Source organism: Sorex araneus, chromosome 2 (genome assembly GCF_027595985.1).
Source record: "Sorex araneus isolate mSorAra2 chromosome 2, mSorAra2.pri, whole genome shotgun sequence".
In the NCBI taxonomy this organism is placed as follows: domain Eukaryota; kingdom Metazoa; phylum Chordata; class Mammalia; order Eulipotyphla; family Soricidae; genus Sorex; species Sorex araneus.
The window spans coordinates 121,546,227-121,571,721 of record NC_073303.1 but is presented as its reverse complement, the minus strand read 5'-3'; the positions used below and the strand labels follow the sequence as shown (position 1 = coordinate 121,571,721).

The window sequence follows — 25,495 nt, the reverse complement described above, 5'->3', positions numbered from 1 at the left end:
AGTTGTAATATTGATAGAATGCATTTTTAAATACATTTTATTTATGACTATACTTTCAGGGATGGCTGGAGCAATAGCACAGCGGTTGGGCGTTCGCCTTTCATGCGGCCGACCTGAGTTCGATTCCTCTGCCCCTCTCGGAGTGCCCGACAAGCTACCGAGAGTATCGCACCCGCTTGCCAGAGCCTGGCAAGCTACCCGTGCGTATTGGATATGCCAAAAACAGTAACAATAAGTCTCTCAATGGAGACGTTACTGGTGCCCGCTCGAACAAATTGATGAGCAATGGAATGACAGTGACAGTGACTTTCAGGGATCATTTCTATAGTTGGTTACTAGAGCAGTTTCTCTGATCGTGTAGGGCTCCCGGACCTATGAGGGGGAGCCAGAGCACCCTCTCCTGAGTGTGAGCCCAAATCTAGATGTTGCTTTTGCAGCTGCCGTTTTTCGTTGATGAGTCTTCCATTCCTTCGGAAGAGTGAGAGGGAGAAGATGCAGTCTGAGTGGTTCTGGTAAAAACAAAACAAATCATTATATTTAGGCACTGTGGTTTACAATATTGTTAACAATAGTTTCAGGCATGTCATCATTTAGGCCAAAGCCCACCCCTAGTGTCAGCATCTCTCCATCAATTTCCCAAAATCCCCTTCAGCCCCCACCCTAGGCAGGAAGTATACAATAATAACTAAAGCTTCTTTTTTTTTTTTCTTTTTGGGTCACACCCGGCAATGCACAGGGATTACTCCTGACTCTGCACTCAGGAATTTCTCCTGGCGGTGCTCTGGGGATCATATGGGATGCTGGGAATCGAACCTGGGTTGGCCGCGTGCAAGGCAAACACCCTACCTGCTGTGCTATCACTCCAGCCCCTAATAACTAAAGCTTTTTAATGAGTTTGCCAATTGTAGGAATTTAAAACAATGTGTCTATGCTATTTTTTTTTAACTTTAATTTCTCCCTGATTTGGTCTTCAGTTTTCCTCACAGTAAAATTTAACTTAAAATTATTATTATTCTTATTATTATTTTGGCCACACATGGAAGTTCATGGGGCTTATGCCTGGCTCTGGGCTCATGGATCATTTCTCAGGTGTTCAGGAAACCACAGGCATTACAGGGAGATCAAACCTAGGTTGGCCACGTGTAAAGCATGTACCTTAAACCCCTATACTAACCCTCTGGCCTCCAAGATGAAAAACTCTTATGTGGACTGGAAAGATAGTAGATAGTACAGCATATAGCAGGTAGGGCACTTGCTTTGCACGCCGCCAATCTGGGTTCCATTTCTGGCACCCCCTATAGTCCCTTGAGTCCTTCCAGGAGTGATCTTTGAACTCAGGGCCAGGAGTAACTCCTGAACAACTGTGGGTGTGGCTCCCCAAGCAAAAACTAAAAAGAAAAAAAAAATTTCGAGGGGGATGCAGCTGGGCCACACCCAGCAGTGTGCAGGGCTTACTCCTTGCTCTGTGCTCAGGGATCACCTCTGGTGGGCCGTGGGGACCACATGGGGTGCAGGAGTTGAACCTGAGTCAGCTGCATGCAAAGAAAATACCTTACCCACTGTATTATGCTCTTGCCCCAAGAAAATTTCTTCTGTAAGTGTTAGATGACAGGATGATTCGAAGGAACCATACTTGGTGATTCTAGTTACAAATTTAGGTAGCATCTAATTCTAACAGACATAGTTATAAAAAGTGCATCGGTATTTGGGATTTCGAAGAAGCCTTCTCTGCTCTTCCCATGATGACATGTCCTTTATGAAAAATTAAATGTATGCTTTAAATGCATAAAATTTGTCTTCTTAGCTAGATTATCAGCTCTCATCTGTCTGGGAAGGCAGAAAGAGTAGTAAGTCCAGCCATCCTGTCCACTATGAACCCTGCACAACTCCATCTCCTGCCATACTCTTCACTCTCAGTAAATATTAGTTAAATGAATACAAAGGGAGTAAAAGGACAAAAAGATACACAAAAGTCTCGTAAAGAAAATAATACCTTCTTGCATTCTTTGTACTTAGTGCTGTTTATGGGTATTTCATTATTCAAATAAGCATAATTATTTAAAATACATAATTCTAGTAATTAGTATTCCTTTTTTATTTCTTCTAACCCTAAAGATAGGGTTACCATCTTTAATAAACTGAAAATGGCTCTATGGAGTTCTGGACTGAGACCTGATTACAAAATATTTGAATTTTAATGCCATCTCTGTCACCAACTTCCTGGGTCAATGCACAAGGCACTTACTAATGAACTGAATTTTTTCAATGCCTGAGTTACTTTCTGAGAGTAAATTAGTCATTAGAGATTCTAGTTCAAATTTATCTGTATTCCCTCATCTGATTTTATTTTTCCTGTGATGTCAGTGTTTAATCTACTTTGTAAGATGAGTTACTGCTTGTTAGGTTTGCATATGTTATAGAAAAAATTTGTTAGTTTCTTATTAGCATAATTCAGTTAATTTGGGGGCTCTAAAACCAAGATATTTTAGGGCAAGAATAAAGAACATTTAGAGGATTTATACTCTTTATGATTTATATAAGAAGTAAAAATACTGCCATCTATAAAATTCGCTAAAGACTTTATAGCAAAGTATATTATTTTCTTTTTCTAAAGTAAAAGAGTTCTCTTTTCTCCCTAAAGGAACAATTTGAATAAAACATAACCCCCTTTCCATGGTTTTACAATAGAGCATTGGCAAATTGAACCCTCCATTAAAAATTCTCTAATAAATTGAACCCTCCATTAAAAATTTCTAATATCTTTTTATTAGCATTTCAAAACTCAATTTAAATATTCACAGATCCCAGTTTTAATAAACTTGACAGAATTCAGGTAATTTCCTTCAACTTTCTAGATTGAAGGACAGCAGTTGGTAAAGATATAAAAAAAGATGTACAGCTCTGAGCAAATCCCCAAATCAATTATATATAAGAAATAACATAACACATGGAAAGAAATTAATCAAAAAGAAGAATTTCTACTATATGATTCTCTGTTCTGTTACCTGCAGGCAACAAACGCAAATGAAAAAATCAACATTCTTTGGGCAGATAAGGGAAAATTAATAAAAATGTTTCCTTCCTCCTAGATCCCCTGATGCAACTATTGTTAAAAGTAAGGGACTGCAAGGAAGAACTTACTCTTTTAAAAGGTTGGGTTTTTTTTTTTTACTTAAAAAAATATGGTTTTATTCTTTTTATTCTGCTGAGTTATGTTAGTCTAGATTTCCTCTGTCCAAGGAAAAACCACCTGTCCTGCTCCCCATTACAAGGCTCCGTAGAATATGCACAATTTAAACCTACTAGGAGCCAAGGAAGAAGCATGGTGAGATGCCTAGAGGAGGTTGATGGTTCACAAGGAGATCTTGAGTGTGTCTGATGAACATTCTAAGAGGAACTACTGAGAACTACAATGTGTCTGTCCTGAACTGAGGAAAAAGAGAGTAGTATTCTTTATTTTTTATTTTTTTGCTTTTTGCTTTTTGGGTCACATCTAGTGATGCACAGGGGTTACTCCTGGCTCTGCAATCAGGAATTACTCCTGGCGGTGCTCAGGGGACCTTATGGGATGCTGGGAATCAAACCCAGGTTGGCCACTTGCAAGGCAAATGCCTTCCCCGCTGTGCTATTGCTCCAGCCCTGAGAGTAGTATTCTAAAGAGGTAAAAAAACAAAACAAAAAGTGAGCCTGTGCTGTAATGAGATCTGGAGGGTACATTTTGGGGGAGTTTCTGCTTTTATTTTAGAAGGGAATTTTTATTTTCTACTTTCAACTGAACAAGCCCTTGGATGTATAGAATACATCATACTAAAAACCTACTTTGTTACAAGGGCTTATTGTCTGATTATTATCCCAAGTGAACAAAGAAGTATGAGCAAGAGTACAGACTGTTAGGTAATGATAATACATCCAATTTAAGTATCAGCCCACTGCTTCATTTACATCATAGATCAAAAATATAAATTTAAATTAGAATGAAAGTTGTAATTTCACTCATTTCACTGGCTAATTAAAATATAGCAGAACTAGACTGGATTTTGTTGCCTTTGTGTATGATTTCTGTGTATTACCTTTTAAATTGGAACCAAATTTGTCATTCCTATTTTATATTTTAATGCCATTTGAGAAGTTGCTTCACTGGATAAATGTGACTCACTTATTACATAATACCTAAACCTTGGAATAAATTATTGCTTGAATTGTCATTTGAAGATCCTAGTATGTTTAGATACATGAAATTTATGTATCTCATAGAGAGCTGATACATTTCTATATAGATATTCAAATAGATATAAAATTATATTGATATGCATGAGATGTTATATGCCTTATAGATTAAGAGGATGATAGATATTTTTGCACATGACTTTAAAGGAACACAAAAACCAGTAACTGATAACTTGAAGTCATTGTCATTTTCATTAATTACTTGCAATTTTGAAAAATGTATTCCACGGCTGGGTAATTTTGTTTATGAGGAAAATGATGTGAATCTTATGATGAAAGATTTAAATTTAATAATACTATCAGTTCAAAAACAATTTAAGTGGATTACTTTTAAAAAGCACTAGAATGAAAATGTTTAGGAATATTTGTGTGTTTTCAGGGCAAACTCACCTAGTCAAATTTCTGAGCACACTGTGATGGATTATTGTAATTATTGGGAATGATAATATTTTAATATGACTTTCTTCCCACCTGTCAGTTGCAATCAAGGCTGCCCAGTATTCTGAAACAGTCTCATTTTGCTTGGTGGCTAGTCTTGTGCAGCTACTAGAATGCTTAGAATATTAATGCATGGGGAAGAGATTTGAATTCTCCATGTCTGTTATGGCAAAGTGTCTTGCTTTAATCTAAAGATTTACAAAACCAAACCAAAATTGTAATAAATTATGCCGATGAGTATTTAAATTAAATACTGTATTCCCTTTGGGCTGGGGATACAGCCATGGAATCTGACATTTCTTTTCCCTCTGTCTTTCACAATGTATATTAGTTTGTGTAGAATCTAATTTCTTTCTTGGGTGCCTGTTACTTTAAAGTTTTTTGAATTTATATGAACAAAGACTAGCTGACATTTTGGTAAGGGTTAGACTCATTTCAAGTAGTTGTCAAGGTAAAAAGGTATCCTTAGGGATACCACATAGGTTGAAGAACGTGATTTTGAATGAGAATTACTTCACTGGTCTTGATCACTTCCTTGATTTCCTTATCCTATTGCTTATATTAGCCCTCTTTGTTCAGATTTCTTCTATGACTTTTGTCTTTTTTTTTTGCCCTCGAATTTTCTTTGTCTCCTTTCAGCTCCTGTGACTATGGGATGGTTTTCAGATATATCTTACCTGCTTGGATTTGTAACAATAATTTTGTCATAACTTCAGTTATCTGAATGTGTACGGATTTCACCTTTTTAACAGACATACAAATTTATTGTCAACTTTTGTCTTCTTCACATATTTTGCTGCCGATGGTTAGATAAGCTACTTAATTTTTGTTGTAGTTTTGACTTCACACCCAGGTCCAGTGGTATTCTGGATCCATTGCTGTCACTGTCACTGTCATTCCATTGCTCATCGATTTGCTCGAGTGGTCACTAGTAATGTCTCCATTTTGAGACTTGTTACTGTTTCTGGTATATCAAATATGCCAGGGATAGCTTGCCGGGCTCTGCCATGTGGGATTCATTGCTAAGGACTAAGTATAAACTTCCCTACGCAAAGCATGTACACTAGTCTTTTAAGTTGGATCTCTTGCACCAAATTACTGTATCTCATTTATACTTATATATTATATATGCATGTATATGTATATTGATATAAATATGTGTATATATCATATATAATCTTTTATTTTTAATTTTATTCAAAAATTTATAACTCATATCTCAGTGGAAATAATGCATTGGCACAGGGTATACTTCAATGCATAATATACCTTATGCATAACTGAAAATCACCAATATATGTTTTTTGCATTACAGTCACCAGTAAAAGTCTAATTCTGTCCTTTTAGTATCCATTTCATATGCGTCTCCACTCCAGATGTCCTTTTCTGACTCCAGATCACTGACACAGCCATCTTATGAAAAATTTGATCACATTTCAGCCCTGTTCTTGTCATGTGGCTGCTAGTACTGACTAAATGGAAGACATCACCGTACATCAGACCAGCCATTGTCATTATCAATGATGGGAATCTGCACAACCTTTAGTTTCAGCTTCATCTGGAAGACAAAAGTAGCAGTGGTCAGTTCACGTGGCCAGGAGGATGCAAGAGTATCTTTCTGAAAATAGAAGCGTTCCCATGCACCCGTCAGAATCTTCTGGCAATCCAAAGGCTGCTTACTCATTATTCTGAAAGATAATTAACTGTGTTACAGGCCCAGCATAGAGCTCCATTGTGTTTCGTAGCTTTAGGATGTACTTTTTATAGCGAGGTAAATATTTATATTTACAAACATTTAGACCATTAATTCTGGAGTGTGTGTTGAATATCTGTAAATCAGAAGCAATTGAAGAGCTGGAATTCAGATTTCCTTACACTTGCCTGCCAAGTGGCCTCAATCAGAAGTAATTTTCTCCATGAGGGCACATGGAGCTCAGTCGTGAGCCTTTTCTGAGTAGATATTATTATTTGTGTCAAATTATGTGTGGTGATTTTTCTGAAGTGGACTTCTGTGCCTACTAATCCATATACATGAGGTTCCTTCATTCCCCCCTTCAATGATGCTATTAATTGTACTTGTGCTCTAAGTGTCTCTTATCCTTTAAAAAATGTTAGTTTGTGGCCACTGATTATCTGTAAAGTTTTCCTATTAAATAAACATGCAATATAGAGAGAAGAGTGAGATCCATACCTACGAAACTATAAACTCTGTGTATATTCTGAGAGCTTTTTTTTTTTGGCCAGGGCCTGATTTATTAGTATAGCTAAAGAAATGTTTAGTAATTTCACATTTTCAAGTTCAGTACATTTCATAAATCTGACATTTGCTAAGGGAGATAGACAAGTTGGCCATTAAATTACCTTCCAGTATTCCACTCTAAGCATTGACAATGAGATCTCGTGCACTTTGAACAATAAGCCCAGAAATTTTTGTATCTTTCATTGGGGAATTTTGTAGTTTGTCTTTGAAAAATAAGTACTTCTTTTCAGCAGTATGTTTGGAATTGCGAAATGATAGCCCAAAGATAAAATAAGGAAGCCGTGGATTATGAACTATTTTACTGTCAATTAAGATTTTGTTATACTTTTTTGATTAAAAACTAAGAAATATATAAAATCATAATGATATAAATGAATTTGTTAGAGACTTATTGAACATATTTCAATGGTTAGTGATTTTGTTTTCTTTTAAGTTTGTATGTGGACTTTTTAATATTTGTACAGTTATTAAATTTGAGTTTGATATAATGCCCCTGGAGACAAGCCATGTGAGTTTTAAATAAGGTTCAATTGTTATTGTTATTTTTCATGAAGATTCTTACACTAGCATATATATATTCACATTTATTGTTTAAAAATAAAGAATTTTATAACTTAATAATATATATTCCTTTATAATAAGAAATTTTTCAATAGGTTTCCAGAAAAAAAATAATTCACTAATATATTTATAAACGATTTATTTTAAAGTTAGTATTTTTTGTTTGCAAAACTCAAAATATATATATTTGAAGAGGAACTTGTGTTGTAATGCAGTGGTATTAAGGCAGATATAGGTTGGGTGTGGGTATGAATTACATAGATAATTTATATTAGTAATGAGTTATTTTTTTGTAAAATTTTAAAGAAGATATTGTAAAGTCTGTAAAGTTTACAGGATCTTTTTATTTTGTGGCAAGTATATATTAGCAATTGATTGTCTTTATTGTTGTGATATTTGAGATTTTCTTTGTGATGAGTGTAATATTTTGGAAGACTCAGTAAACTGAGAGGAGTAGGTTTCTCACAATGTAAAGACTAGTATGTAACATAGCAAACTATGTTAATATAAGAGTTAATATAACCTATTTCAGAGGGTTCCTCTGTTTATGAGTTTCCCTTATCATCTCTGCTTTACTAGCTGTATGAAATAATGGAGTTTACACTTTTCACCATATGTTTTGCATAATAAAATGTATTTTATTACTTTTATTTATTCATATTACCTTTATATTTACATAAGTAGAAAGGTATTTATTAGTGTGGCTTACTAATAAAAGGTTCTTAAAATATCTTGAGGTTTCACATCAACATTTTTACTTATAAGCTAATGACTATAAGCTGGTTAAGTGACCTCATCAGCCTTACGTTTTAGTCTCATAAAATAAAATTTGTTAGGATACATACCTCACTGGTTATTTTAAAGACCATGTAAGAATGTGCTATGGAGCTTTTGTGTGAAACACAAGCAAGTTGGCTTCTGTGTCATCTTTCGACCAAATGTGGCAATATCATAGATTGAAAACAATAAAACTACGCAAAGTTTTTTCATGAAACTTATTATAAGAGAACATTATTAGGTAAATATAATGATAAAATATTTTTAATTGTTATGAATATGCCCATGTATGTCATCCTATGTGGCATGCTTTTGTTTTTACATTGGGTGGGTGTGGGGTTGACATACCAGGGGCTACTCATGGCTCAGTACTCAGGAATTGCTCCCAGTAATACTCAGAGGACTATGCATGGCTGAGTACTGAATGTGGGGCTCCTGCCTGCAGAGACTGTTTATCAGGCACTCAGCCCATTGTCTTGTCTCTTGACATTACTGTTATAGAATGCAGAGGATTGTAATGAACATCTGAAAAGATGAATGAGAGATTAGAATGAAATGAGGTCCAAGGACTGGAGCAGTAGTATAGCAGATAGGGCATTTGCCTTGCGCTTGGCCGGCTCAGGTTCGAGCCCATAAGGTTCCTCAAGCCCACAACAATTCATCCCTGAGAGTAGAGCCAGGAGTGAGCCCTGATCACTGCCAGGTGTGCCACCTCTCTCCAAAACAAACAAAAACAACGAGGTTCATGACTTTTGATGTGGTTTATATAAAATAGAAGCCATGAGTTTTTAACCCTCCATATAAGAAAACAGGTGAACAGAGTGTTTGGACTTAGGGCTTCCTTTCTTAACATTTGTTATTTTGAAGAAAACAAGGAAAAATAAAGTTTTCACAAAAGACAGTGAAACTCTGGGCTGGATAGATAGCACCGGGACTAAGATGCTTGCTTTGATGCCATTGACACCTGTTTTGATCTCCAACATGACGTACATATGGTTTCCTGAGCACCATCAGGAGTGCTCGCTGAGCACAGACCTAGGAGTAAACCCCGAGCACAGATCTTGGTGGAATCCCTGACCATTGCTGAATATGAGTCACCAACCTCCCCTCAGAAGAAAAAGGGGGAGAAACAATGAGACTTTAAGAATTTGGGAGTAGGGAAGGCTTCGATATCTCTTATTTAAAATCCTTACTGCTAATTCTGCCCAGTAAAAAGTGTTATCTAGTGACCAAGCCCTTTGAAAACTCTCTCCGGGGAAAACACCCAGATATGCTATTGTGCATACCTATTCTTGATTGCTCATACATATCTAAAAAAAATTGTAATGTGTGCACTTTTAAAATTTATTTGTAAGATTTCTTTCTTTGGCCTTGCCAGCTTCTTTACCCTCTTGAAAAGTCAAGAGAGACTGCCTAATTCTTTCACCTTTAAGTCTTTTGCTCTGTCCAGTGATACTGCTGACATGAGTGACAATTAGTACCAATTACCATAATTGTGTTCTTGGGTAAAATGCTCCATTGCTTCTTTAGGAGTAGAAGCAGACTCCGCTTCATAAAACGACTCAGGTTTCGATTCTGTAGGGCTGTCAGAGTTTCACAATCAGCCGTGTGCTATTCCCTCAGACTCTATTTCTGATCCATCTGAACAACTACATCCCTCCCTTTCAATAAAGTCGGTCCATTAATGTAGTGTACCTTACGCTCATTCACTCTATAGGAGTTGTATTTTTATTACTGAAAAAGTATCACATAAATACAAATTACATTTTTTTCATTAGAAAACGACTTTTCACTTATGGAAAAAATTCAATTAATTATGAATAGGGTTATGCTTTCATCAGGGAGAGAAATATGTAATTTTTCTTCAGGCTTCAAACACATATAATGAAATCTTTTCTCTGAATCCACTCTTCAGATGGATTTTTAAAAGTATAGACTTTATTAAAATCTCAGTTCAATTAAAATGCATTCAGTTCCTTTAAATCTTTATTAAAATCTCAGGTAAAATTGTACAACGGTGTAAAAGAGACTTGTACTCTTCACCAGGCAGTTAATTTGAACAAATGAACATAAAGTGCTCAGGTTTGTTCTGTAGGAGAGAATTAAAAAAATAAGTTCTGGTCTTGGACTTAAGGGTAGTTACGGATTGGAGATGGACATTACCTTCTACATAGTAGCATTGGGGACCAACGTTTCTTTTCCTAATACACCACTGTTTCTTGTTAAATATGGTCATATTATCTTGTATGATAATATGACTGTAATACCACTTGGCCGATTCATAGAGTACATTTTCCTCAGTACCTAATATAAAAAAAAAGACCCAATTTAAGGATTTTGTTTCCCTTTCTTCCTTGGATGTTTTTGGTACAGTGTCCCCGATTCTTTTTCAAGGGCCGCTAGAAGATGCCATTGAAGAGGAAGAGGAAGACCATCCATCCGAGGACACTGACCTCATCTCAAAGGGGGACTTTCCATTGGAGGAAAGCTTTTCCACAGAATTTGGGCCTGAGAATCTGAGCTGTGAAGAAGTGGAATACTTTTGTAACAAAGGTAATTCTTGAATGGTTAGCGGCACTCTTTGAGTTCCTTTATTCTGACAGGGTGGCCAGGTTTAGAACACGCACAGGTAGAATGGGAGAAAAAGGCTAGTTCCAACGGTCTTCGAACCCATGCAGACTTTCCCCCAATGATTCCACTGTAATAAATCATTTTGTAGATTTAAAGAAATGTTTTCATGTTGACTGGCTAATTCATTATGAAGATTTTTATGTTGATTGCCCAATGAACCGTAGCACATTTAATATTTGTCATTGATTCATTCACTCCAGTATTTATCGAATGTTAGTTATCTGCGAGGCCCTGGATTAAGCTTTGAGTGTAATGGGGCAGATAGATTTCCAGTCAAGGTTCTGGTTCACTCCTCTTGCAAACTCCATCCTAGGTGTTTGACATTGACTTACAGCACTAAGCATGATGCTTGTTTTTAGGTACTCTTAAGTGAGTAAGTATAGATTCTCTCACCAATTTTTATACTCTTTTGTCATATTGTAACCTTTGCAATACCTGAGACCATATAGGTCAGTTTACTTCCTGCCTTGATTACAAATCAGTTAGCCTGTCATCCTGTAGCATAGACATTGAATTTGTTCATTTCTTTGCTTACTTTGCATTCAGCATGGAATTTAGATGTTTTACTTGAGTCTCTCGTCTCTTTGTCTCTGTCTCTCTAATTTTTTTTTTAATTTGACTGTTTCGCCTCTGCAAGTGTGTTAGGCCTTCTCTTATTTGCCTCCTGTACCATGTACAATTTCCCAAGTAGCCTGTTCTCTTTGGTTCTAAACAGAGGTTTGAACTAATTTACCTGACAGGTTCTCAGAGTGCATACTTGGGGGTGTGTATGTCACTTCCGTATGTTTGTCCATGCATTTACACCTTGAATTCAGACATGTGCATTTTTCAAGCAGAGAAATTATGAGAAGTGGGTTTTTCAAAATATGTCTATGTGAACTTGTTGATCAGACTTGATAGCCTAAAATCAAGGATGCTGGTTGATAGTAATTTCCTTAAAGAGCTTGTAATGATCTCAGTAGCTACACGGACCTTTGTTCGGAACAGAGTAATAAAAGTCTAGCACCCTTTCTCCTAGTGGAGAAGTCAACCAGCTTCCATTCCTGAAGGCAAAGGGATACCAAACTCTAAAGTCTTGAAATTTAATGTCAACACCAGCATCTTGACATCCTGTAGCATATACACTTAGTTACAGACATTTATAGTTAAGGACCTGGTGAGATGATTTTTTTTAACCTCTGATTCTTTTTACCTCTATGATATTCCTACTTTGTTAGGAAATATATACTTGGGAATATTGTAGAGTACCTCCCTTATCTTCTGAGGTTGGGAAAGAAAATGAACTCAAAGTTATTCTTTCTTATGTTTTAAAAAAGTTTATAATTGAGGGTTAGAGAGATATTGCAGAAGGTAGGGCATTGCCTTGCCCGCAGTCAGCCAGGTTTGATCCCCAGCACCCCATGTGGTCCCCCAGCCCACCAGGAGTGATCTATCAGCACAGAGCCAGGAGTAAGCCCTGAGTACAACCAGGTGTGACCCCCTCAAAAGAGTTAGTTATGTTAGCACAATGGGTAGGGCGTTTGCTTTGCATGTGGCCAACCCGGGTTCGATTCCTCCGTCCCTCTTGAAGAGCCTGGCAAGCTACGAGGAGTATCCTGCCTGCATGGCAGAGGCTGGTAAACTAGTCGTGTTTGAATCGAATCAAATTTGGCATATTCGATATGCCAAAAACAGTAACAACTAGTTTCACAATGATGTTACTGGTGCCCGCTCAAGCAAATCAATGAACAACGGTGCGACAGTGTGATTGTTAATTTATTAAAGGAGGCAATATGACACATATATGTTAGCTATATATTTTCATTTGAGGACAATCATTGTTTAAATTCTGTGTCTTATGAAAAACTGTAGAAGTCCAAGTTTTAAATTAATGATTCCTTGGAAGAAAATAAACTTACAGCAATGATTATATGATTACATAAATATGGTCAGAAGGCAGTCTCCATGTATACCAAAAAAAGTTGTGATGTATGAAAAATTCTAGTATGAGAAATGAAAAAGGATGAATTATAATTAAGTAAATTATTTAATGGATATTATTGTTAAATTATGTACATGTAAATTTAAACATGTAACAAAATACTTCACAGATAACATAATAATTAACATCCTACACCTATAAATATTGCTAAGTCATGGTAGGTGGGAATTATATTGCTGGCTTTCACTTATTATTTTTTTCAAGATATATTGCAGCATTTTCTACTGAAAACTACTGTTGCTTTATTTAATTGGAAAAGAATTTCATTATTTCACTTCCTTAGAATGTGAGCCCAGGGAATTCCCACTGAAGACTGTAAGAAGTGGCGTGAAAGACAACGCTTATGGATGCAGCACAATGTGGAGAGTGACTAGGATTCCCTTTCATTTGTCACTGAATTTGATTAGCCACAAAAGGAAGAGAAAATTTCCTCTTTGGAAAATTAGAAACTAATCTTTCTGGAGAAATTTATATATTAGTCTCAGGAACACAATTATGTTTTCCTCCCAGTTGCAGAGAAGATAGATAAGGCAGTCGAAGAGTTTATGTACTTAAATGGGGCTGCTGTCAGGTTAAAAATGCATGTGCGGAAAAAACTGCTTTTTGTACATAGTCTAAATCATGTATTTCAACTCAAAACTTATCAAAACATGTAGGGAAATGAATTGGGTTATCTGGAATATCTAGCAAGCTAGTAATGCCATAGTTTATTTAGTAGGTTCCAGGGATAAAAAAGAAATCTGGAAGTCAAAATACAATTTTTTTTAAAAAGACAACAAACGATAGTTAAAACAAAACAGTAAAAATAAATCAAAATAATCCAGCGCATCAAAGCATAGCCAATAATCCCTAAGTTTTCTAAGGAAGTATTTTGATGAATTGGAGAAAGTACTAATAATTCACTTTAGTTTTATGTTCATTCAACTTTTTAGCAACTGTTTCATTTAAGGCAATTTTGAATGTAACTTTGCTGAAGAAAAAGTAAGAAAGCTCTCTGTGTGTCATTGAAGACATAGCTTACAATAGGCAACGGTTTCTACATCTCTTGGGATTAGAACTTTTACAATACATAAGATATTTTAGTACTTAGAGTACTTTATTATGATAGTGTTTTCCTCACTTTAATAAGTGTTTTCTTGTTGTGAAAAGGCATGTTTTTAATTTCTTAGTGAGTTTCAAAGCACTTATTAATATTAGAGCATTTGTTAGTTTTTTATAGAACCAGTTTTGAATGTTGTTTATATCTGATTAGTATGACACATTATTCTCATAATTGGAAAAAAGTTAGAGTTTTATGTCATTTACAAATGCATAAAATTGTCAGAATTTTATGTCATTTAAGAATGCATGAATGCATAAAGATATGTTTTTTTGCTTTTTGTTCTGGGGACACATTTGGTGGTGTTCAGGAATCACTTCTGGCTCTCCAGTCAGAGATCATTCCTGGTGGGGCTCAGGAAACAATAAGGGGTACTGGAGGTCTGTCCTGGATTGTCTGCACTGTACTGTCTCATCCTATAATTGTGTAACATTGGTTAATGTATTAATCTAAAGCTTAGATATGCACAACAAGAGAAAAAAAGATGACCTTTAATAAGCCCTTGTTATGATCACTGGCTTAAAATTTTAAACTAACATTTCTATTAAAGTTGTTTTTATGCAACTTTTAAAAAACATTTTTAAATTCTTTTATTAGTGAATCACCGTGAGGTACAGTTACAAACATATGAACTTTCGTGTTTGCATTTCAGTCATACAGTGATCATTTACCCACCCATCCACCTGTGCCCATTCTCCTCCATCAATATTCCCAGTATCCCTCCTACCACCCCCACCCCACCCCCTACCACCCCACCCTGCCTTTGCGGCAGGGAATTCCCTTTTGTTCTCTCACCTTTTGGGTGTTGTAGTTTGCAATAGAGGTACTGAATGGCCATCCTGTTCTGTCTATAGTCTACTTTCGGCACTCATCTTCCAACTCGAATGGGTCTTCCCAATATCCTCTACTTAAAACTTTTTTTAATTGAACCACCATGAGATACACAGTCAGAAATATATTCATGACTAGGTTTTGGTCATACTTCAGCACTTGTCCCTTCACCAGTGTAGTTTCCCATCATCAATGTCCCCAGATTCCACCCCTCAGCCTGCCTTTATGGCAGGCACGTTTCTTTCTTTCTTTCTTTCTTTCTTTCTTTCTTTCTTTCTTTCTTTCTTTCTTTCTTTCTTTCTTTCTTTCTTTCTTTCTTTCTTTCTTTCTTTCTTTCTTTCTTTCTTTCTTTCTTTCTTTCTTTCTTTCTCTTTCTTTCTTTCTTTCTTTCTTTCTTTCTTTCTTTCTTTCTTTCTTTCTTTCTTTCTTTCTTTCTCTCTCTCTTTCTTTCTCTCTTTTTTTCTTCCTTTCTTTCCTTTTGGGATTATGGTTTGTAGTACAGATACTGGAAGGGATATGTATATATATATGTATGTATATATACACACACATTATATATCCCTTTACCTTCTTCAGCACTCAGTTCTTGTTCAGACTGTTAATTTCATTTCTAATTATCGTTGTCATAATGGTCTCTTCCCTATCTATCCTAACAGACCCCTGCCACCACCATCACCACCACCACCACCACCTGTGGCAAGCTTTCTACTGTGTACATGAGTGCAATTATTCTATGTCTGCCCCTTTCCTTCTGACTTATTTTACATGTGATACTCTCTATGTCCATCCATTTATAAGTGTATTTCATTACTTCATTTTTCCTGGTGGCTGTGTAGCATTCTTTTGTGTAGATGTACCGTAGTTGCTTTATCCAATCATTTTTTTCTCAGGCACTTGGGTTGTTTCTACATTCTTGCTATTGTGAACAGTGTTGTGATATACATAGAAGTGCTGATGGAGTTTCTCCTGTATGTTTCTGGGCCCTCAGGATATATTCCCAGAAGGGGTATTGCAGTGTGAAATGGAAGCTCAATTTCTAGCTTCTTGAGGAGTGCCTATATTGTTTTCCCAAAAGGCTGGACTAGTTTTATTCCCAGAGACAATTAATTCCCACTGGTGACTGCATGCAAGACAAATGCCTTAAACCTTGTACTATCTCTGACCTTTACTTTGATACTCTGAAGTTTTAATTTTAGCAATATCACTTGTATCACTAGTCATCCCGTTGATCTTCGATTTGCTCGAATGGGCACCAGTAACGTCTCCATTTCTCCCCATCACATGCTAGTGTAGCCCAATGATATCTGCTTGCTCCAGGAACAGGAAGAGCCTCAAATCATTCATTCAGGGATTTGATGAAGAAATCTGACCATCTAGTTGGTGGGCGGCCACACAGTCTTCTGACATCCCGTGGAACCCAGTTGGTAACAGCTCTAGTCCAGCAGTTGTCTGTGAATTGCAATATATTAGTACTTTCTTCCCATATCTAGAGCACTACTGGTTGTTCTAGTTCTTTTTTGATGTGTGCCAGTCTCTGTGGCATAGATGATATCTCTTATTGTTTTGATTTGAACCTCCCTGATTATTAGCAATGTAGAGCAATTTTTACTTGTGCTTTTTTGCTATTTGTGTTTTTCCTTTGAGGAAGTTTCTATTTATTTTTTCTCACCATTTTTTGAGGGGTTGAATTTTTTTTTCTTGTAAAGTTATACCATGCCTTATATATGTTGGATATTAACCCGTCATCTATGGTATTGATAAAATAGTTTTTCCCATTCTGTAGTCTGTGTTTGTATCCTGGTCATCATTTCTTTCGAGGTACAGAGGCTTCTTAGTTTCATGAAACTTTTTTACTTTGGGTTAGCTATCAGTATCATATTTTTACTTTTCACCTTTGAAACAAATTAAATGAACTCTTTATGAAACTATGCTACCTGAAAGATGCTTTGCTATTCTTTTTGTTGCTTTTCCACCATACTTGAAGATGCTCAGAACTTATTCCTGACTCTGTGCTCAGCGATCACTCCCAGCTGTTTTCAGAATACCATATGTGGTAACAGGTTTTGACCCCTGTCAACTGCACGCAAAGCAAATGCCTTAACCCTTGTATTATCTCTGCCCAGTGCTATAATATTCCTAGCTTTTAAGAATTTTAGCAAATATTAGTACTTTCAGTTTGCATCGTCCTCTTTTGCGCAGTGAGTTTAGAGCATTTGGCTTCTTGCCTTGCAGTATCTCTGAGAGGAAGGAAACAAGCAAGAATTATTTCCTTGAATTTACAGATGATGAAGACATCAAGCCTAGTTCCTTAAGTGTTGCACATTTCCTGTGGTTCTAGGTTATTTGCACTTCCATGATTTTTTCCTCCTACTTTTCTTCTGGTATACAGAATAAGTAAGAAATTATGACAATTCTAGGTTAGAATGAAATGAACTAATTTAAGTTGAAATGTGTGTGGTGTGACAGCAACCCTAAGAGTTTCTAGAATGTCTCCAGTGCCAGGTAGGAGAGCCTTGGCAGAGGAGCAATTCTCGGATCAACTTGGAGACACAGAGCTTCCAACAGAGTCGGCATGGAGCAGATCTACAGTGAATCTGTTGCTAATCACTTGGCAGAGGGTTTCCTTGCTGAAATATTCAAATACTGTTAATGACAAAAGTGAAACAGACAAGTCTTGGGACACGTCCCAGAAGCATATCACAGGATATGTGAGCAGGAAGAAAAGTGTCAGGTCAGTATCATTGCAGGGTAGAAGAATACGTAATATTGTTTGAAACAAAAACAAACACATTTCCATAGAAACTCATGTCTGTGAACATTGAAATTAGTTATAATCTCCTAGAAAATTGATCAGGAATTTATACAAATTGTTTTCTTATTACAATTATTTCTAAGCCAAGGCTGATAGGGAAAATAATGCCGCCAAGGGTGATTTAGAAAGAAAAAGACACCTTATTTGCTCATATCCTGATAGAGAAGTCAACAGGTATAATGTTAGCCTAGAGATATGAGCTAATCTGAGAACCATTCAATCTGGAAAGATTAGGGTTGAAAAAGAGAGGATCTAACGGAAGCACATAGCAATAGGCATCTAGTATGCCAGTGCACATTTCTACCAAGTTGAGAAATATCTGACAAGAGCAGTATGTAGAACATACATTGCATTTCTACTTGCATAGTATATTCAGGAAAATAGAATAAAATCTGAGTTGCTCAGACTTGGCTTTAGCTGTAGCCCCAGAAATAATTAAGATCAAACTCAAAGCAAACACAAATATTTTTCGGGTTGGCAGAAACTTCCAGTTCTGTTTAAAAGATCCAACTCAATGCATCTCAACCCATAAACTAAGCATCTACATACCAAACCTTTTACCGGTGTAGGGAATGAGGGGTGAGGACATTCAAAACAAAGGCCATCCTTGGTGTTAGAAGAAGAGAGATTCAATAACTCACCAAATAAATTCACATTTAATATATGATGGGGGTTATTGAAAACAAAGCAAGTTTTGGTAACAGAGCATGGGCTGTGTGTGTGTGTGGGGGTGTGTGTGTGTGTGTGTGAGAGAGAGAGAGAGAGAGAGAGAGCGACAGACAGAGAGACAGAGATGATTGACAGACAGAGAAAGATAGACAGGCAGGCAGGCAGACAGACAAACAGAGCAACAAGATAGAGAGACAGAGAGAGATAGAGAGTGGGAGAAAAGAGAGAGTACACTTTGCTGTTTCATGAATGTGAGCTCTGGGAAGTATCCAGAGACTAGTAGCCATACTGCTGAGGCTGGTGTTTCTGGAAGCCAGGAGAAAACTCCAGAGGGTCCTCCAGCTCTCTGGTATCATCTGGCCAGGGGGAGCTGGCTACTGAATCTGTTGAATTGCCAGCAATGCTAAAAGACTTAGGGGAGCCCCAAATATGAGGTAAGATAACTGGGAGAACACATAAGGTCCCAATACATCCCTATTTGGGAAAGAAAGATCTGCAATAAGGTCCAGTGAAAACAGGAACTGGGGAAGCATGTTGAGGAAGTTGACAAGAGATCCAGAACAACCCTCATTAGCTTCACATTCTTAGTCACCTACCTCGTGAGACTCTGGTGCTCACTCATGTAGTTTTCATCAGTGCCATTATTGGCAGCGATGAAGGCTGGAGGATGAGGTGAGTCACTTTCTTCCTTCCACAATACCAGACTTGGGTGTGAGTCCTCGATCTCTCCTCCCAAGCCTGGATCAAGAAAACAAAGAAGAGGAAGCAAGAGAATCAGACTCAGTTTCACCGTTGGGCTTGCTTAACTTTTTCTCTTACTGTCATCCTCCTTGGAGCATTCCTCTCCTCCCCCATTACCTTCTTTTCTGTTATTTTCTCAGAAATAGACTCTTGGCAGGAGTTTCCTAGCTCCACTAGCAATTGAAAGGTTGCTTAAGAAAAAGACCATGTTTCCTCATACTATACCGAACTGTTTAGATCATTAGCATTTATTCCCCACTCTTCAGTGTTAATGGAAAGTCTCAAATCTAGCTCCTTAGTACAGAGAAGAGGAAGAATAGAAGTTCCATCTCATCCTCGCACAGATTTGAGTGTGAAAGCTCCTGCTCATTTTTCATTTAATCTAGTGCCAAACATTCACATTGTTTCTTGTTTTTATGTTATTAAATTTTTAATTCAGAGAGGCTATGTCCACTATATTTTGTAAGCCCCTTTCATTCTATACAGGTTCTCCTCTCCTCAATTTTTTATTTTTTTTTAACTATACCTATGTTTCTCTCCTTGGATGCTTGGGCCAGCAGAATTGGAATCTGCAAAAGGCAGTTCTACCCCTATCACCTTGAGCTTGAAAAGGAAGGAGCTCAGGAAGGCAACTCTGTTCCTTTTTTTTTTTTTCTTAACAGGATTAAGAAGCTGAGCATTTTAAATTCTTGCATATAGCATTGACATTTCCAGGGTGTGTTTGGACCAGGGAGTTCAAAGGGAAGGAATAAAAACGAAAAGCCAATATGACTTTGTTTTTTACCTTGCTGGAGGAGCTGTTTGTGCAAATCGCCTATAAGCTTATTGACCTGGATCTTTGACTCCTTGTTTTCTCTGGATTCGGCTGCAGTGGAGACACTGATGGAACCCCTGATATTGCTGATTGAACAGCCCCCAGCTTTGCTTGGCACCTCCCTTCCTCTGCCTGCTCTCTCCCCTCCCTCCAGGTGACATTATTGTTCCTTGGCAAAACCCTATATTTTCCTGAATCCAATACTAATTTTCTTTTCCTTTCTGAAAATTAATTTTAGAAGCATTTATTTCTTAGTCATCCAACAAAGTGAATTGAAAAGTATGGTGATTCCTCTCAGAGGATAGACAGAGCTTCTAATAGTGTCCTACTAATCATTTTTAATCACATGAGATGGGGGGGGGGACAAGAAAAGAAAAGAAACTAAGAAAGAAAAAGAAAAAATTGGTGGCATTGTGTATCACTCGTTTCTGTACTTAAAGTTTCCCAAACATGGGATTTGTTTGGAATGATACTGGCTTTGAGAAAAGATCATAGTTGATGGACAATAAGGGAACATTTGAAGATCATTTGTTCTTATGAGGGAACCAGCACTTTCTTGGTTGATGAAGCAGAGGATATACAAATTTTTTTTGTGACTTAGTGTTTCATGCATAAAAGTCAGATCAGTCCTGATATATCATTGCATAATGTCAATAAAATCAAAGTGTTTGATTTTATATAGTGTAGAAATGACACATGATGGCATATATTGTATGATCCAGGTGGGATAACATACTGTATCTTTACATTTGATCAAGTAAATTTATTGATTTATTTGAGTTGATCATCAATAATCTCTATTATACGGTCTGCAAGGCATTTTGAAATACATTAAAACTTGATAAAATTATATTTATCATAATTATGAAGTAATATATTATAATAATATATTTTATTCTCTTTCAACCTGACTTTGTAAGCTGTCAAAAGATATTTACCTAAGTTCTGTTCATACCCTTATTTTTATCAGCATCATTGTTAATAAAAATTTACATAAAAGCATATTTTATATTATATAAAAAAATTGACTTTTTGGTTTCAAAGTTCTTGAAAATGCATGACCATTTCTTGCTGTCTTTCATATAGTGTTGAAAGTCTGGGGACAGGAATTAAATTAATCTCAGTATTTTATGTATATAAATCTGAACATGAGGGGCCTGGAGTGATAGCACAGTGGGTAGGGTGTTTGCCTTGCACATGGCCTACCCGGATTCGATTCCCAGCATCCCATATGGTCCCCTGAGTCAGGGATAATTCCTGAGTGACCCAGGAAGAGCCAGGAGTGACCCCTGAGCATCGCTGGGTGTGACCCAAAAAGCAAAAAAAAAAAAATCTGAACATGAGGATTTTAGCAGATACCTGCATTATTGATCAAATTTTATAGAGATGTTAAATTAATCATTCATTTGAATTATATAAGTTCAAGAGCTATTTATTTGAAATTTCTTCTATTGCTACATTTTGTGGTTTTTTTTGTAGAATGAAGAATCCATGTTCTTTGAGTGCATTCATTTTTAATATGTTATAATGACATACAATGGTATAAATTTATATAAATATAAAATATATAATGATAATATTTTAAATTGAAATGACTTATTTTTCTCCAGTTAAAGTTATAAGAATTTATGTTTCTCTACATTAATATTTAGCCACTATCTGTACCTATTTACTCAATTTTCTTAAAATATTAAAGATGTAAATGACAACAATAATGCTATGAAATATGAAAATAATTAATTTTGATCATATAAAATTATCTTGGTAGAAAACCTTGAGTTGTTAAAATATTGGTCACATTATGATTTGATAGCATTTTAGAGTTACTTCACTTTTGTTTCTTTCTTTTTGTTTTTTCACTACATTTGCCCGTACTCAGAGCTCGTTCTTGGCTCTCTGCTCAGGCATCGTTCCTGAAGGGCATTGGGGACCATACCCAGTGCTGGGTATTGAACAAAGGTCAGCTGTGCAAATCCAGTGCCGTTCATTACCTCTCCAGCCCCAAAACTCTTGAAGTAGCCATGTCTCCTGCCCTTTTGTTCTTCAAATACTGGCATTTTTAGGTCAAATTCAAATAAGATTTTTCAAAGCTCTTCATCACCTAAGGTAAAATTCATATTTACTTATTATTATGTATAACTTGCCACATAGTTTTTTCATCTGAGAAGCAACGGAAAGTACTAAAGCATTTGCCCCTCCATTTCTTGATGAGATAATCCTTGTCTCTGTCAGGCTGAAGCATATGTTGTAAAAGGTAATTGAAGTCTATGGTAAGATGAATATAATTATAGTAAATATGTGCTCACTCATTTTTTTTTGTTCTTAAAAGGTCAGGTAAAAATAACTGAAGATGTTACCCCAATGAAGTAAATACTGGTAATGAATGCAGATTGCTGTTTCAGCTTCTTTTTTGTAGTTCAGTGAGATTCCAGAGATTGGCATTGAGACTTTCTCCCAATTATAATAATTATGATAATGGTAATAACCACCTTCATTTGCTGACTGCTTCTAAGTTAGAGATCTTGCCTTACAGATCATCTCTAATCAATGTACCTTCCCATTTATAACTATGAAAACAACATAGATATTATAATTATATAACATATAAATATTGTCACCTAGGATTTCTAACCAAGATGTAACCAAAGTTACAAAATAATGGAAAAGTCATACTAAGTTAAAACTTATGTTATTGATACATATCATCATCATCATCATCTCATTGATCATCGAATTTCTCGAGCGGTTTCAGTAATGTCTCCATTTGTCCTAGCCTTGAGATTTTAGAAGCCTCTCTTTACTCATCCTTTCCAATGGTGCCGCATTGGAGGCTCTTTCAGGGTCAGGGGAATGAGACCATCATTGTTACTGGTTTTGGCATATGAATACGTCATGGGGAGTTTTCGAGGCTCCCACACAGGGGCAGGAAACTCTCCGTAGATTGCCAGGTTCTCCCAGAGGGAGAAGTAGTCTGTAAAATGCTTCTGGGATCTTGGTTTTATAGTCTCTGGATGTTGGTCATTGATGGGATTACATAGGGCCGGGGGCAGTCCCCGGGTGTGACTGCCTAACTACTGGAAAATGGGGGATCTGGGCGGAAGAGGCCCAGTTCTGATCCGAGCAGTCTTGAAGGTCTCAGCCCTGGGTCCCACACAGCTGGGTTCATATAAAAATGAGAAATGTGGGGCCAGAGAGATAATACAGCAGGTTAGACCTTTGCCTTGCACATATTAGACCCAGTTTCAATCCCCAGCACCACATGGGGATTGAATCACCCAGCCTACCACAATGATTTTTGAGAGCGGAGACAGGAGTTAACCATTAGCATCACTGGGTGTGGCCCAAAAGAGAACAAAAATTGAGAATGAATTTTATTTTTTCATATTCATCACTATAGAATTTTGATAGGAGATAAACATATCTGACAACATGTGGACATATAAACATATCAAGGAATATTTAACATGGAATTCTTTAAGTGAACACTTCTTTTACATGATGGGGTCAGTAGTAAAGATGTATATAACCCCCCAAGCCCCCGAAGTTAAAGTAATTGAATCAGGGTTGTGCTTAAAATGTTTCTATCCTTTTGGTACTTTCTTTAAAGACTGTTAATATAAACAGGATTTCAGGAAGTAGTGTTGGCATTTGATTTAATGACAGGGCCATATTGAAAGACTTAAAACTCATTATACTAACTGAATGATTGTTACTCTGGTTTACTGGCATGAAATGAGCCGCAGTTTCTCACTGTCCCTTTCTTCTGAAGTTGGTTTCAGGTAATCCAACAGGAGAAACAACTCAAAATGGGTGCAATTGGACAGTAGCCAGTAATCCGTGGCAAAGATGTTTACAAATCCATCAAAACTGTTTGGATAGGAATTTGAGCCCTGTAAAAATGTTTGCAAAGTGAACTCTTTATAACAGCTTGACCTTAACACAAAATAAGACCAAATAAAACCCGAAGAAAGGAAGGAAGGAAGAGGGGAAGAGGGCATTGTTTGCAGGAAAAGCTCTGGGCACTGTGAAAACTTTTCACTTTTCTGAAGGAAATGCAGTACAGCAGATGGTAAGAGTGGAAGTGAGATAAACATAGGAACTGGAAAAGTAAGCAATACATTTTAACAAGTTCTGTATCAAAGATCTGGAGAAGTAGAAAGATTAGACAAGGAACTGTTCTGAGACGTGACAGTGACTGTATCTTACCAAGGCTTGTGTTCATAGCAGAGATGGAAAGTGGAATTGTACCGACAGTAGACTGGGATTCTATTTTCCTGACAGTGAGAAAGGAAGGTCTTTAAGGATTATTTTTAAAGATAAAGCTTTATCAAGGTGGAAATCTATAACACGTATAAAATGCTTTGACCACCCCACATATCAAGTTTGAATATAATTTTTATTGTTGCCATTGAATCGGCATATGATAATACATTTTTTGGTCTTACATAATTTCTTTTCCCAATGAAAAGAATCCCTTTTCCCATTGTGTTCCAGAGTAGCTTACTAATACTGAGAATGACTATTATTTATTTCTGGTTGGAGAAGTATGAGTATGTGAGTATGCATGTTTAGAGATGAAAAGAGTGAATACATAAAGATTTTGTTTCATTTCCTACATGCATAACAGAGATGAGGAAATATATGTATATATGCATAGAAAAATTGATTCAGAGCTATAAGAGAAGTATATTAATTCTCAAGCTTATAAGTATAAGTATCCTTTTGGAAACAATTCATCATTTGTGGGCCCAAGTCATTTAATCTTTATGTCTTGTTTGCAAACATCTAAAAAAATCCTGATAGCTGAATACTAACGGGAATACCAAAATGCAGTGCTCATAAGAAACCCATGTATTCAACAAAAACATATGGGTGATAATGAAAAAGAAATGGACAGGAAAAATAGCTTCAACACACAAAGGGAAACTCAGTTAGAAAAAAAAAGATATGTGTTTTCTCTGTAATACTGCAACAGTTCAGGAGAACTTTTATTTTTTATTTTTTTAATTAATTTATTCTTTTATTGAATGTTGCCTTTCTTCCTAAAATTCCATTCATGAATGAAAGGAAAGTTTTTGAAATTTTATGTAAAATGAATAGCTCATCTTCAGCTATAACACTGCCAAATAAATTCTAGATCTCCCCGTGATTAATTATTTTGATATTTAAAAATTATGCTTTAGTACTCCTCAATTCAGTGGTGTGTAACCTAACAGCAATTTACTGTACAGACTGCTTGCAAGCCCTAATGCCCAACTTTGCAATGATCACTCCATCTTCTGCTCTTAAAGATGATTTCCTAAGTCGTTTTAGCTTCAGACACCTCAGAACCTGAGTGAGCCCTTCTTGGTACTTTCAGTTAAATCCAGTTGGTCTCCACAGAGAGCATTGTTCATGGACATTAACTATTATTTTTGCACCCTTATTTTTTATTTTTTGGCAGGGGTCCTTGAGTAATGCTCCTAAAATCTCATAGACTTTATATGTTGGAACTTCAAATCTTTGACTTAAATGACGTACTCTGACCATAACAAGACACAGATCCTCTTGAAATCACTGTCAAGAGTTGAAGGAATATGTGTGGGGGAAATTCTCCCAAGTTTCTGAAAACTAGACGATGCTGTGGATGCTATCTCTGTTTTTCCTCTGTTATC

The 25,495-nt window shown here is 36.4% G+C and overlaps 1 protein-coding gene and 1 non-coding gene across 3 annotated transcripts in view; both read left to right on the top strand.

Moving 5' to 3' along the window:
• The window catches only part of ZFPM2 (zinc finger protein, FOG family member 2), a 514,333-nt gene that overhangs the window by 89,739 nt on the left and 399,099 nt on the right, over positions 1 to 25,495 (top strand). The window contains exon 2 of one of the 2 annotated variants that reach the window (XM_055127715.1): positions 10,658 to 10,816. The exons of the other annotated variant lie outside the window; for it this stretch is intronic. Coding sequence (XP_054983690.1) covers positions 10,658 to 10,816 — 159 coding nt within the window. The remainder of the gene's footprint in view (positions 1 to 10,657; positions 10,817 to 25,495) is intronic. 2 annotated transcript variants of the gene reach the window in all.
• Positions 298 to 508, top strand: LOC129402724 (small nucleolar RNA U3). The gene has a single exon (XR_008628784.1). It is a non-coding gene; the product is annotated as a small nucleolar RNA U3 (small nucleolar RNA).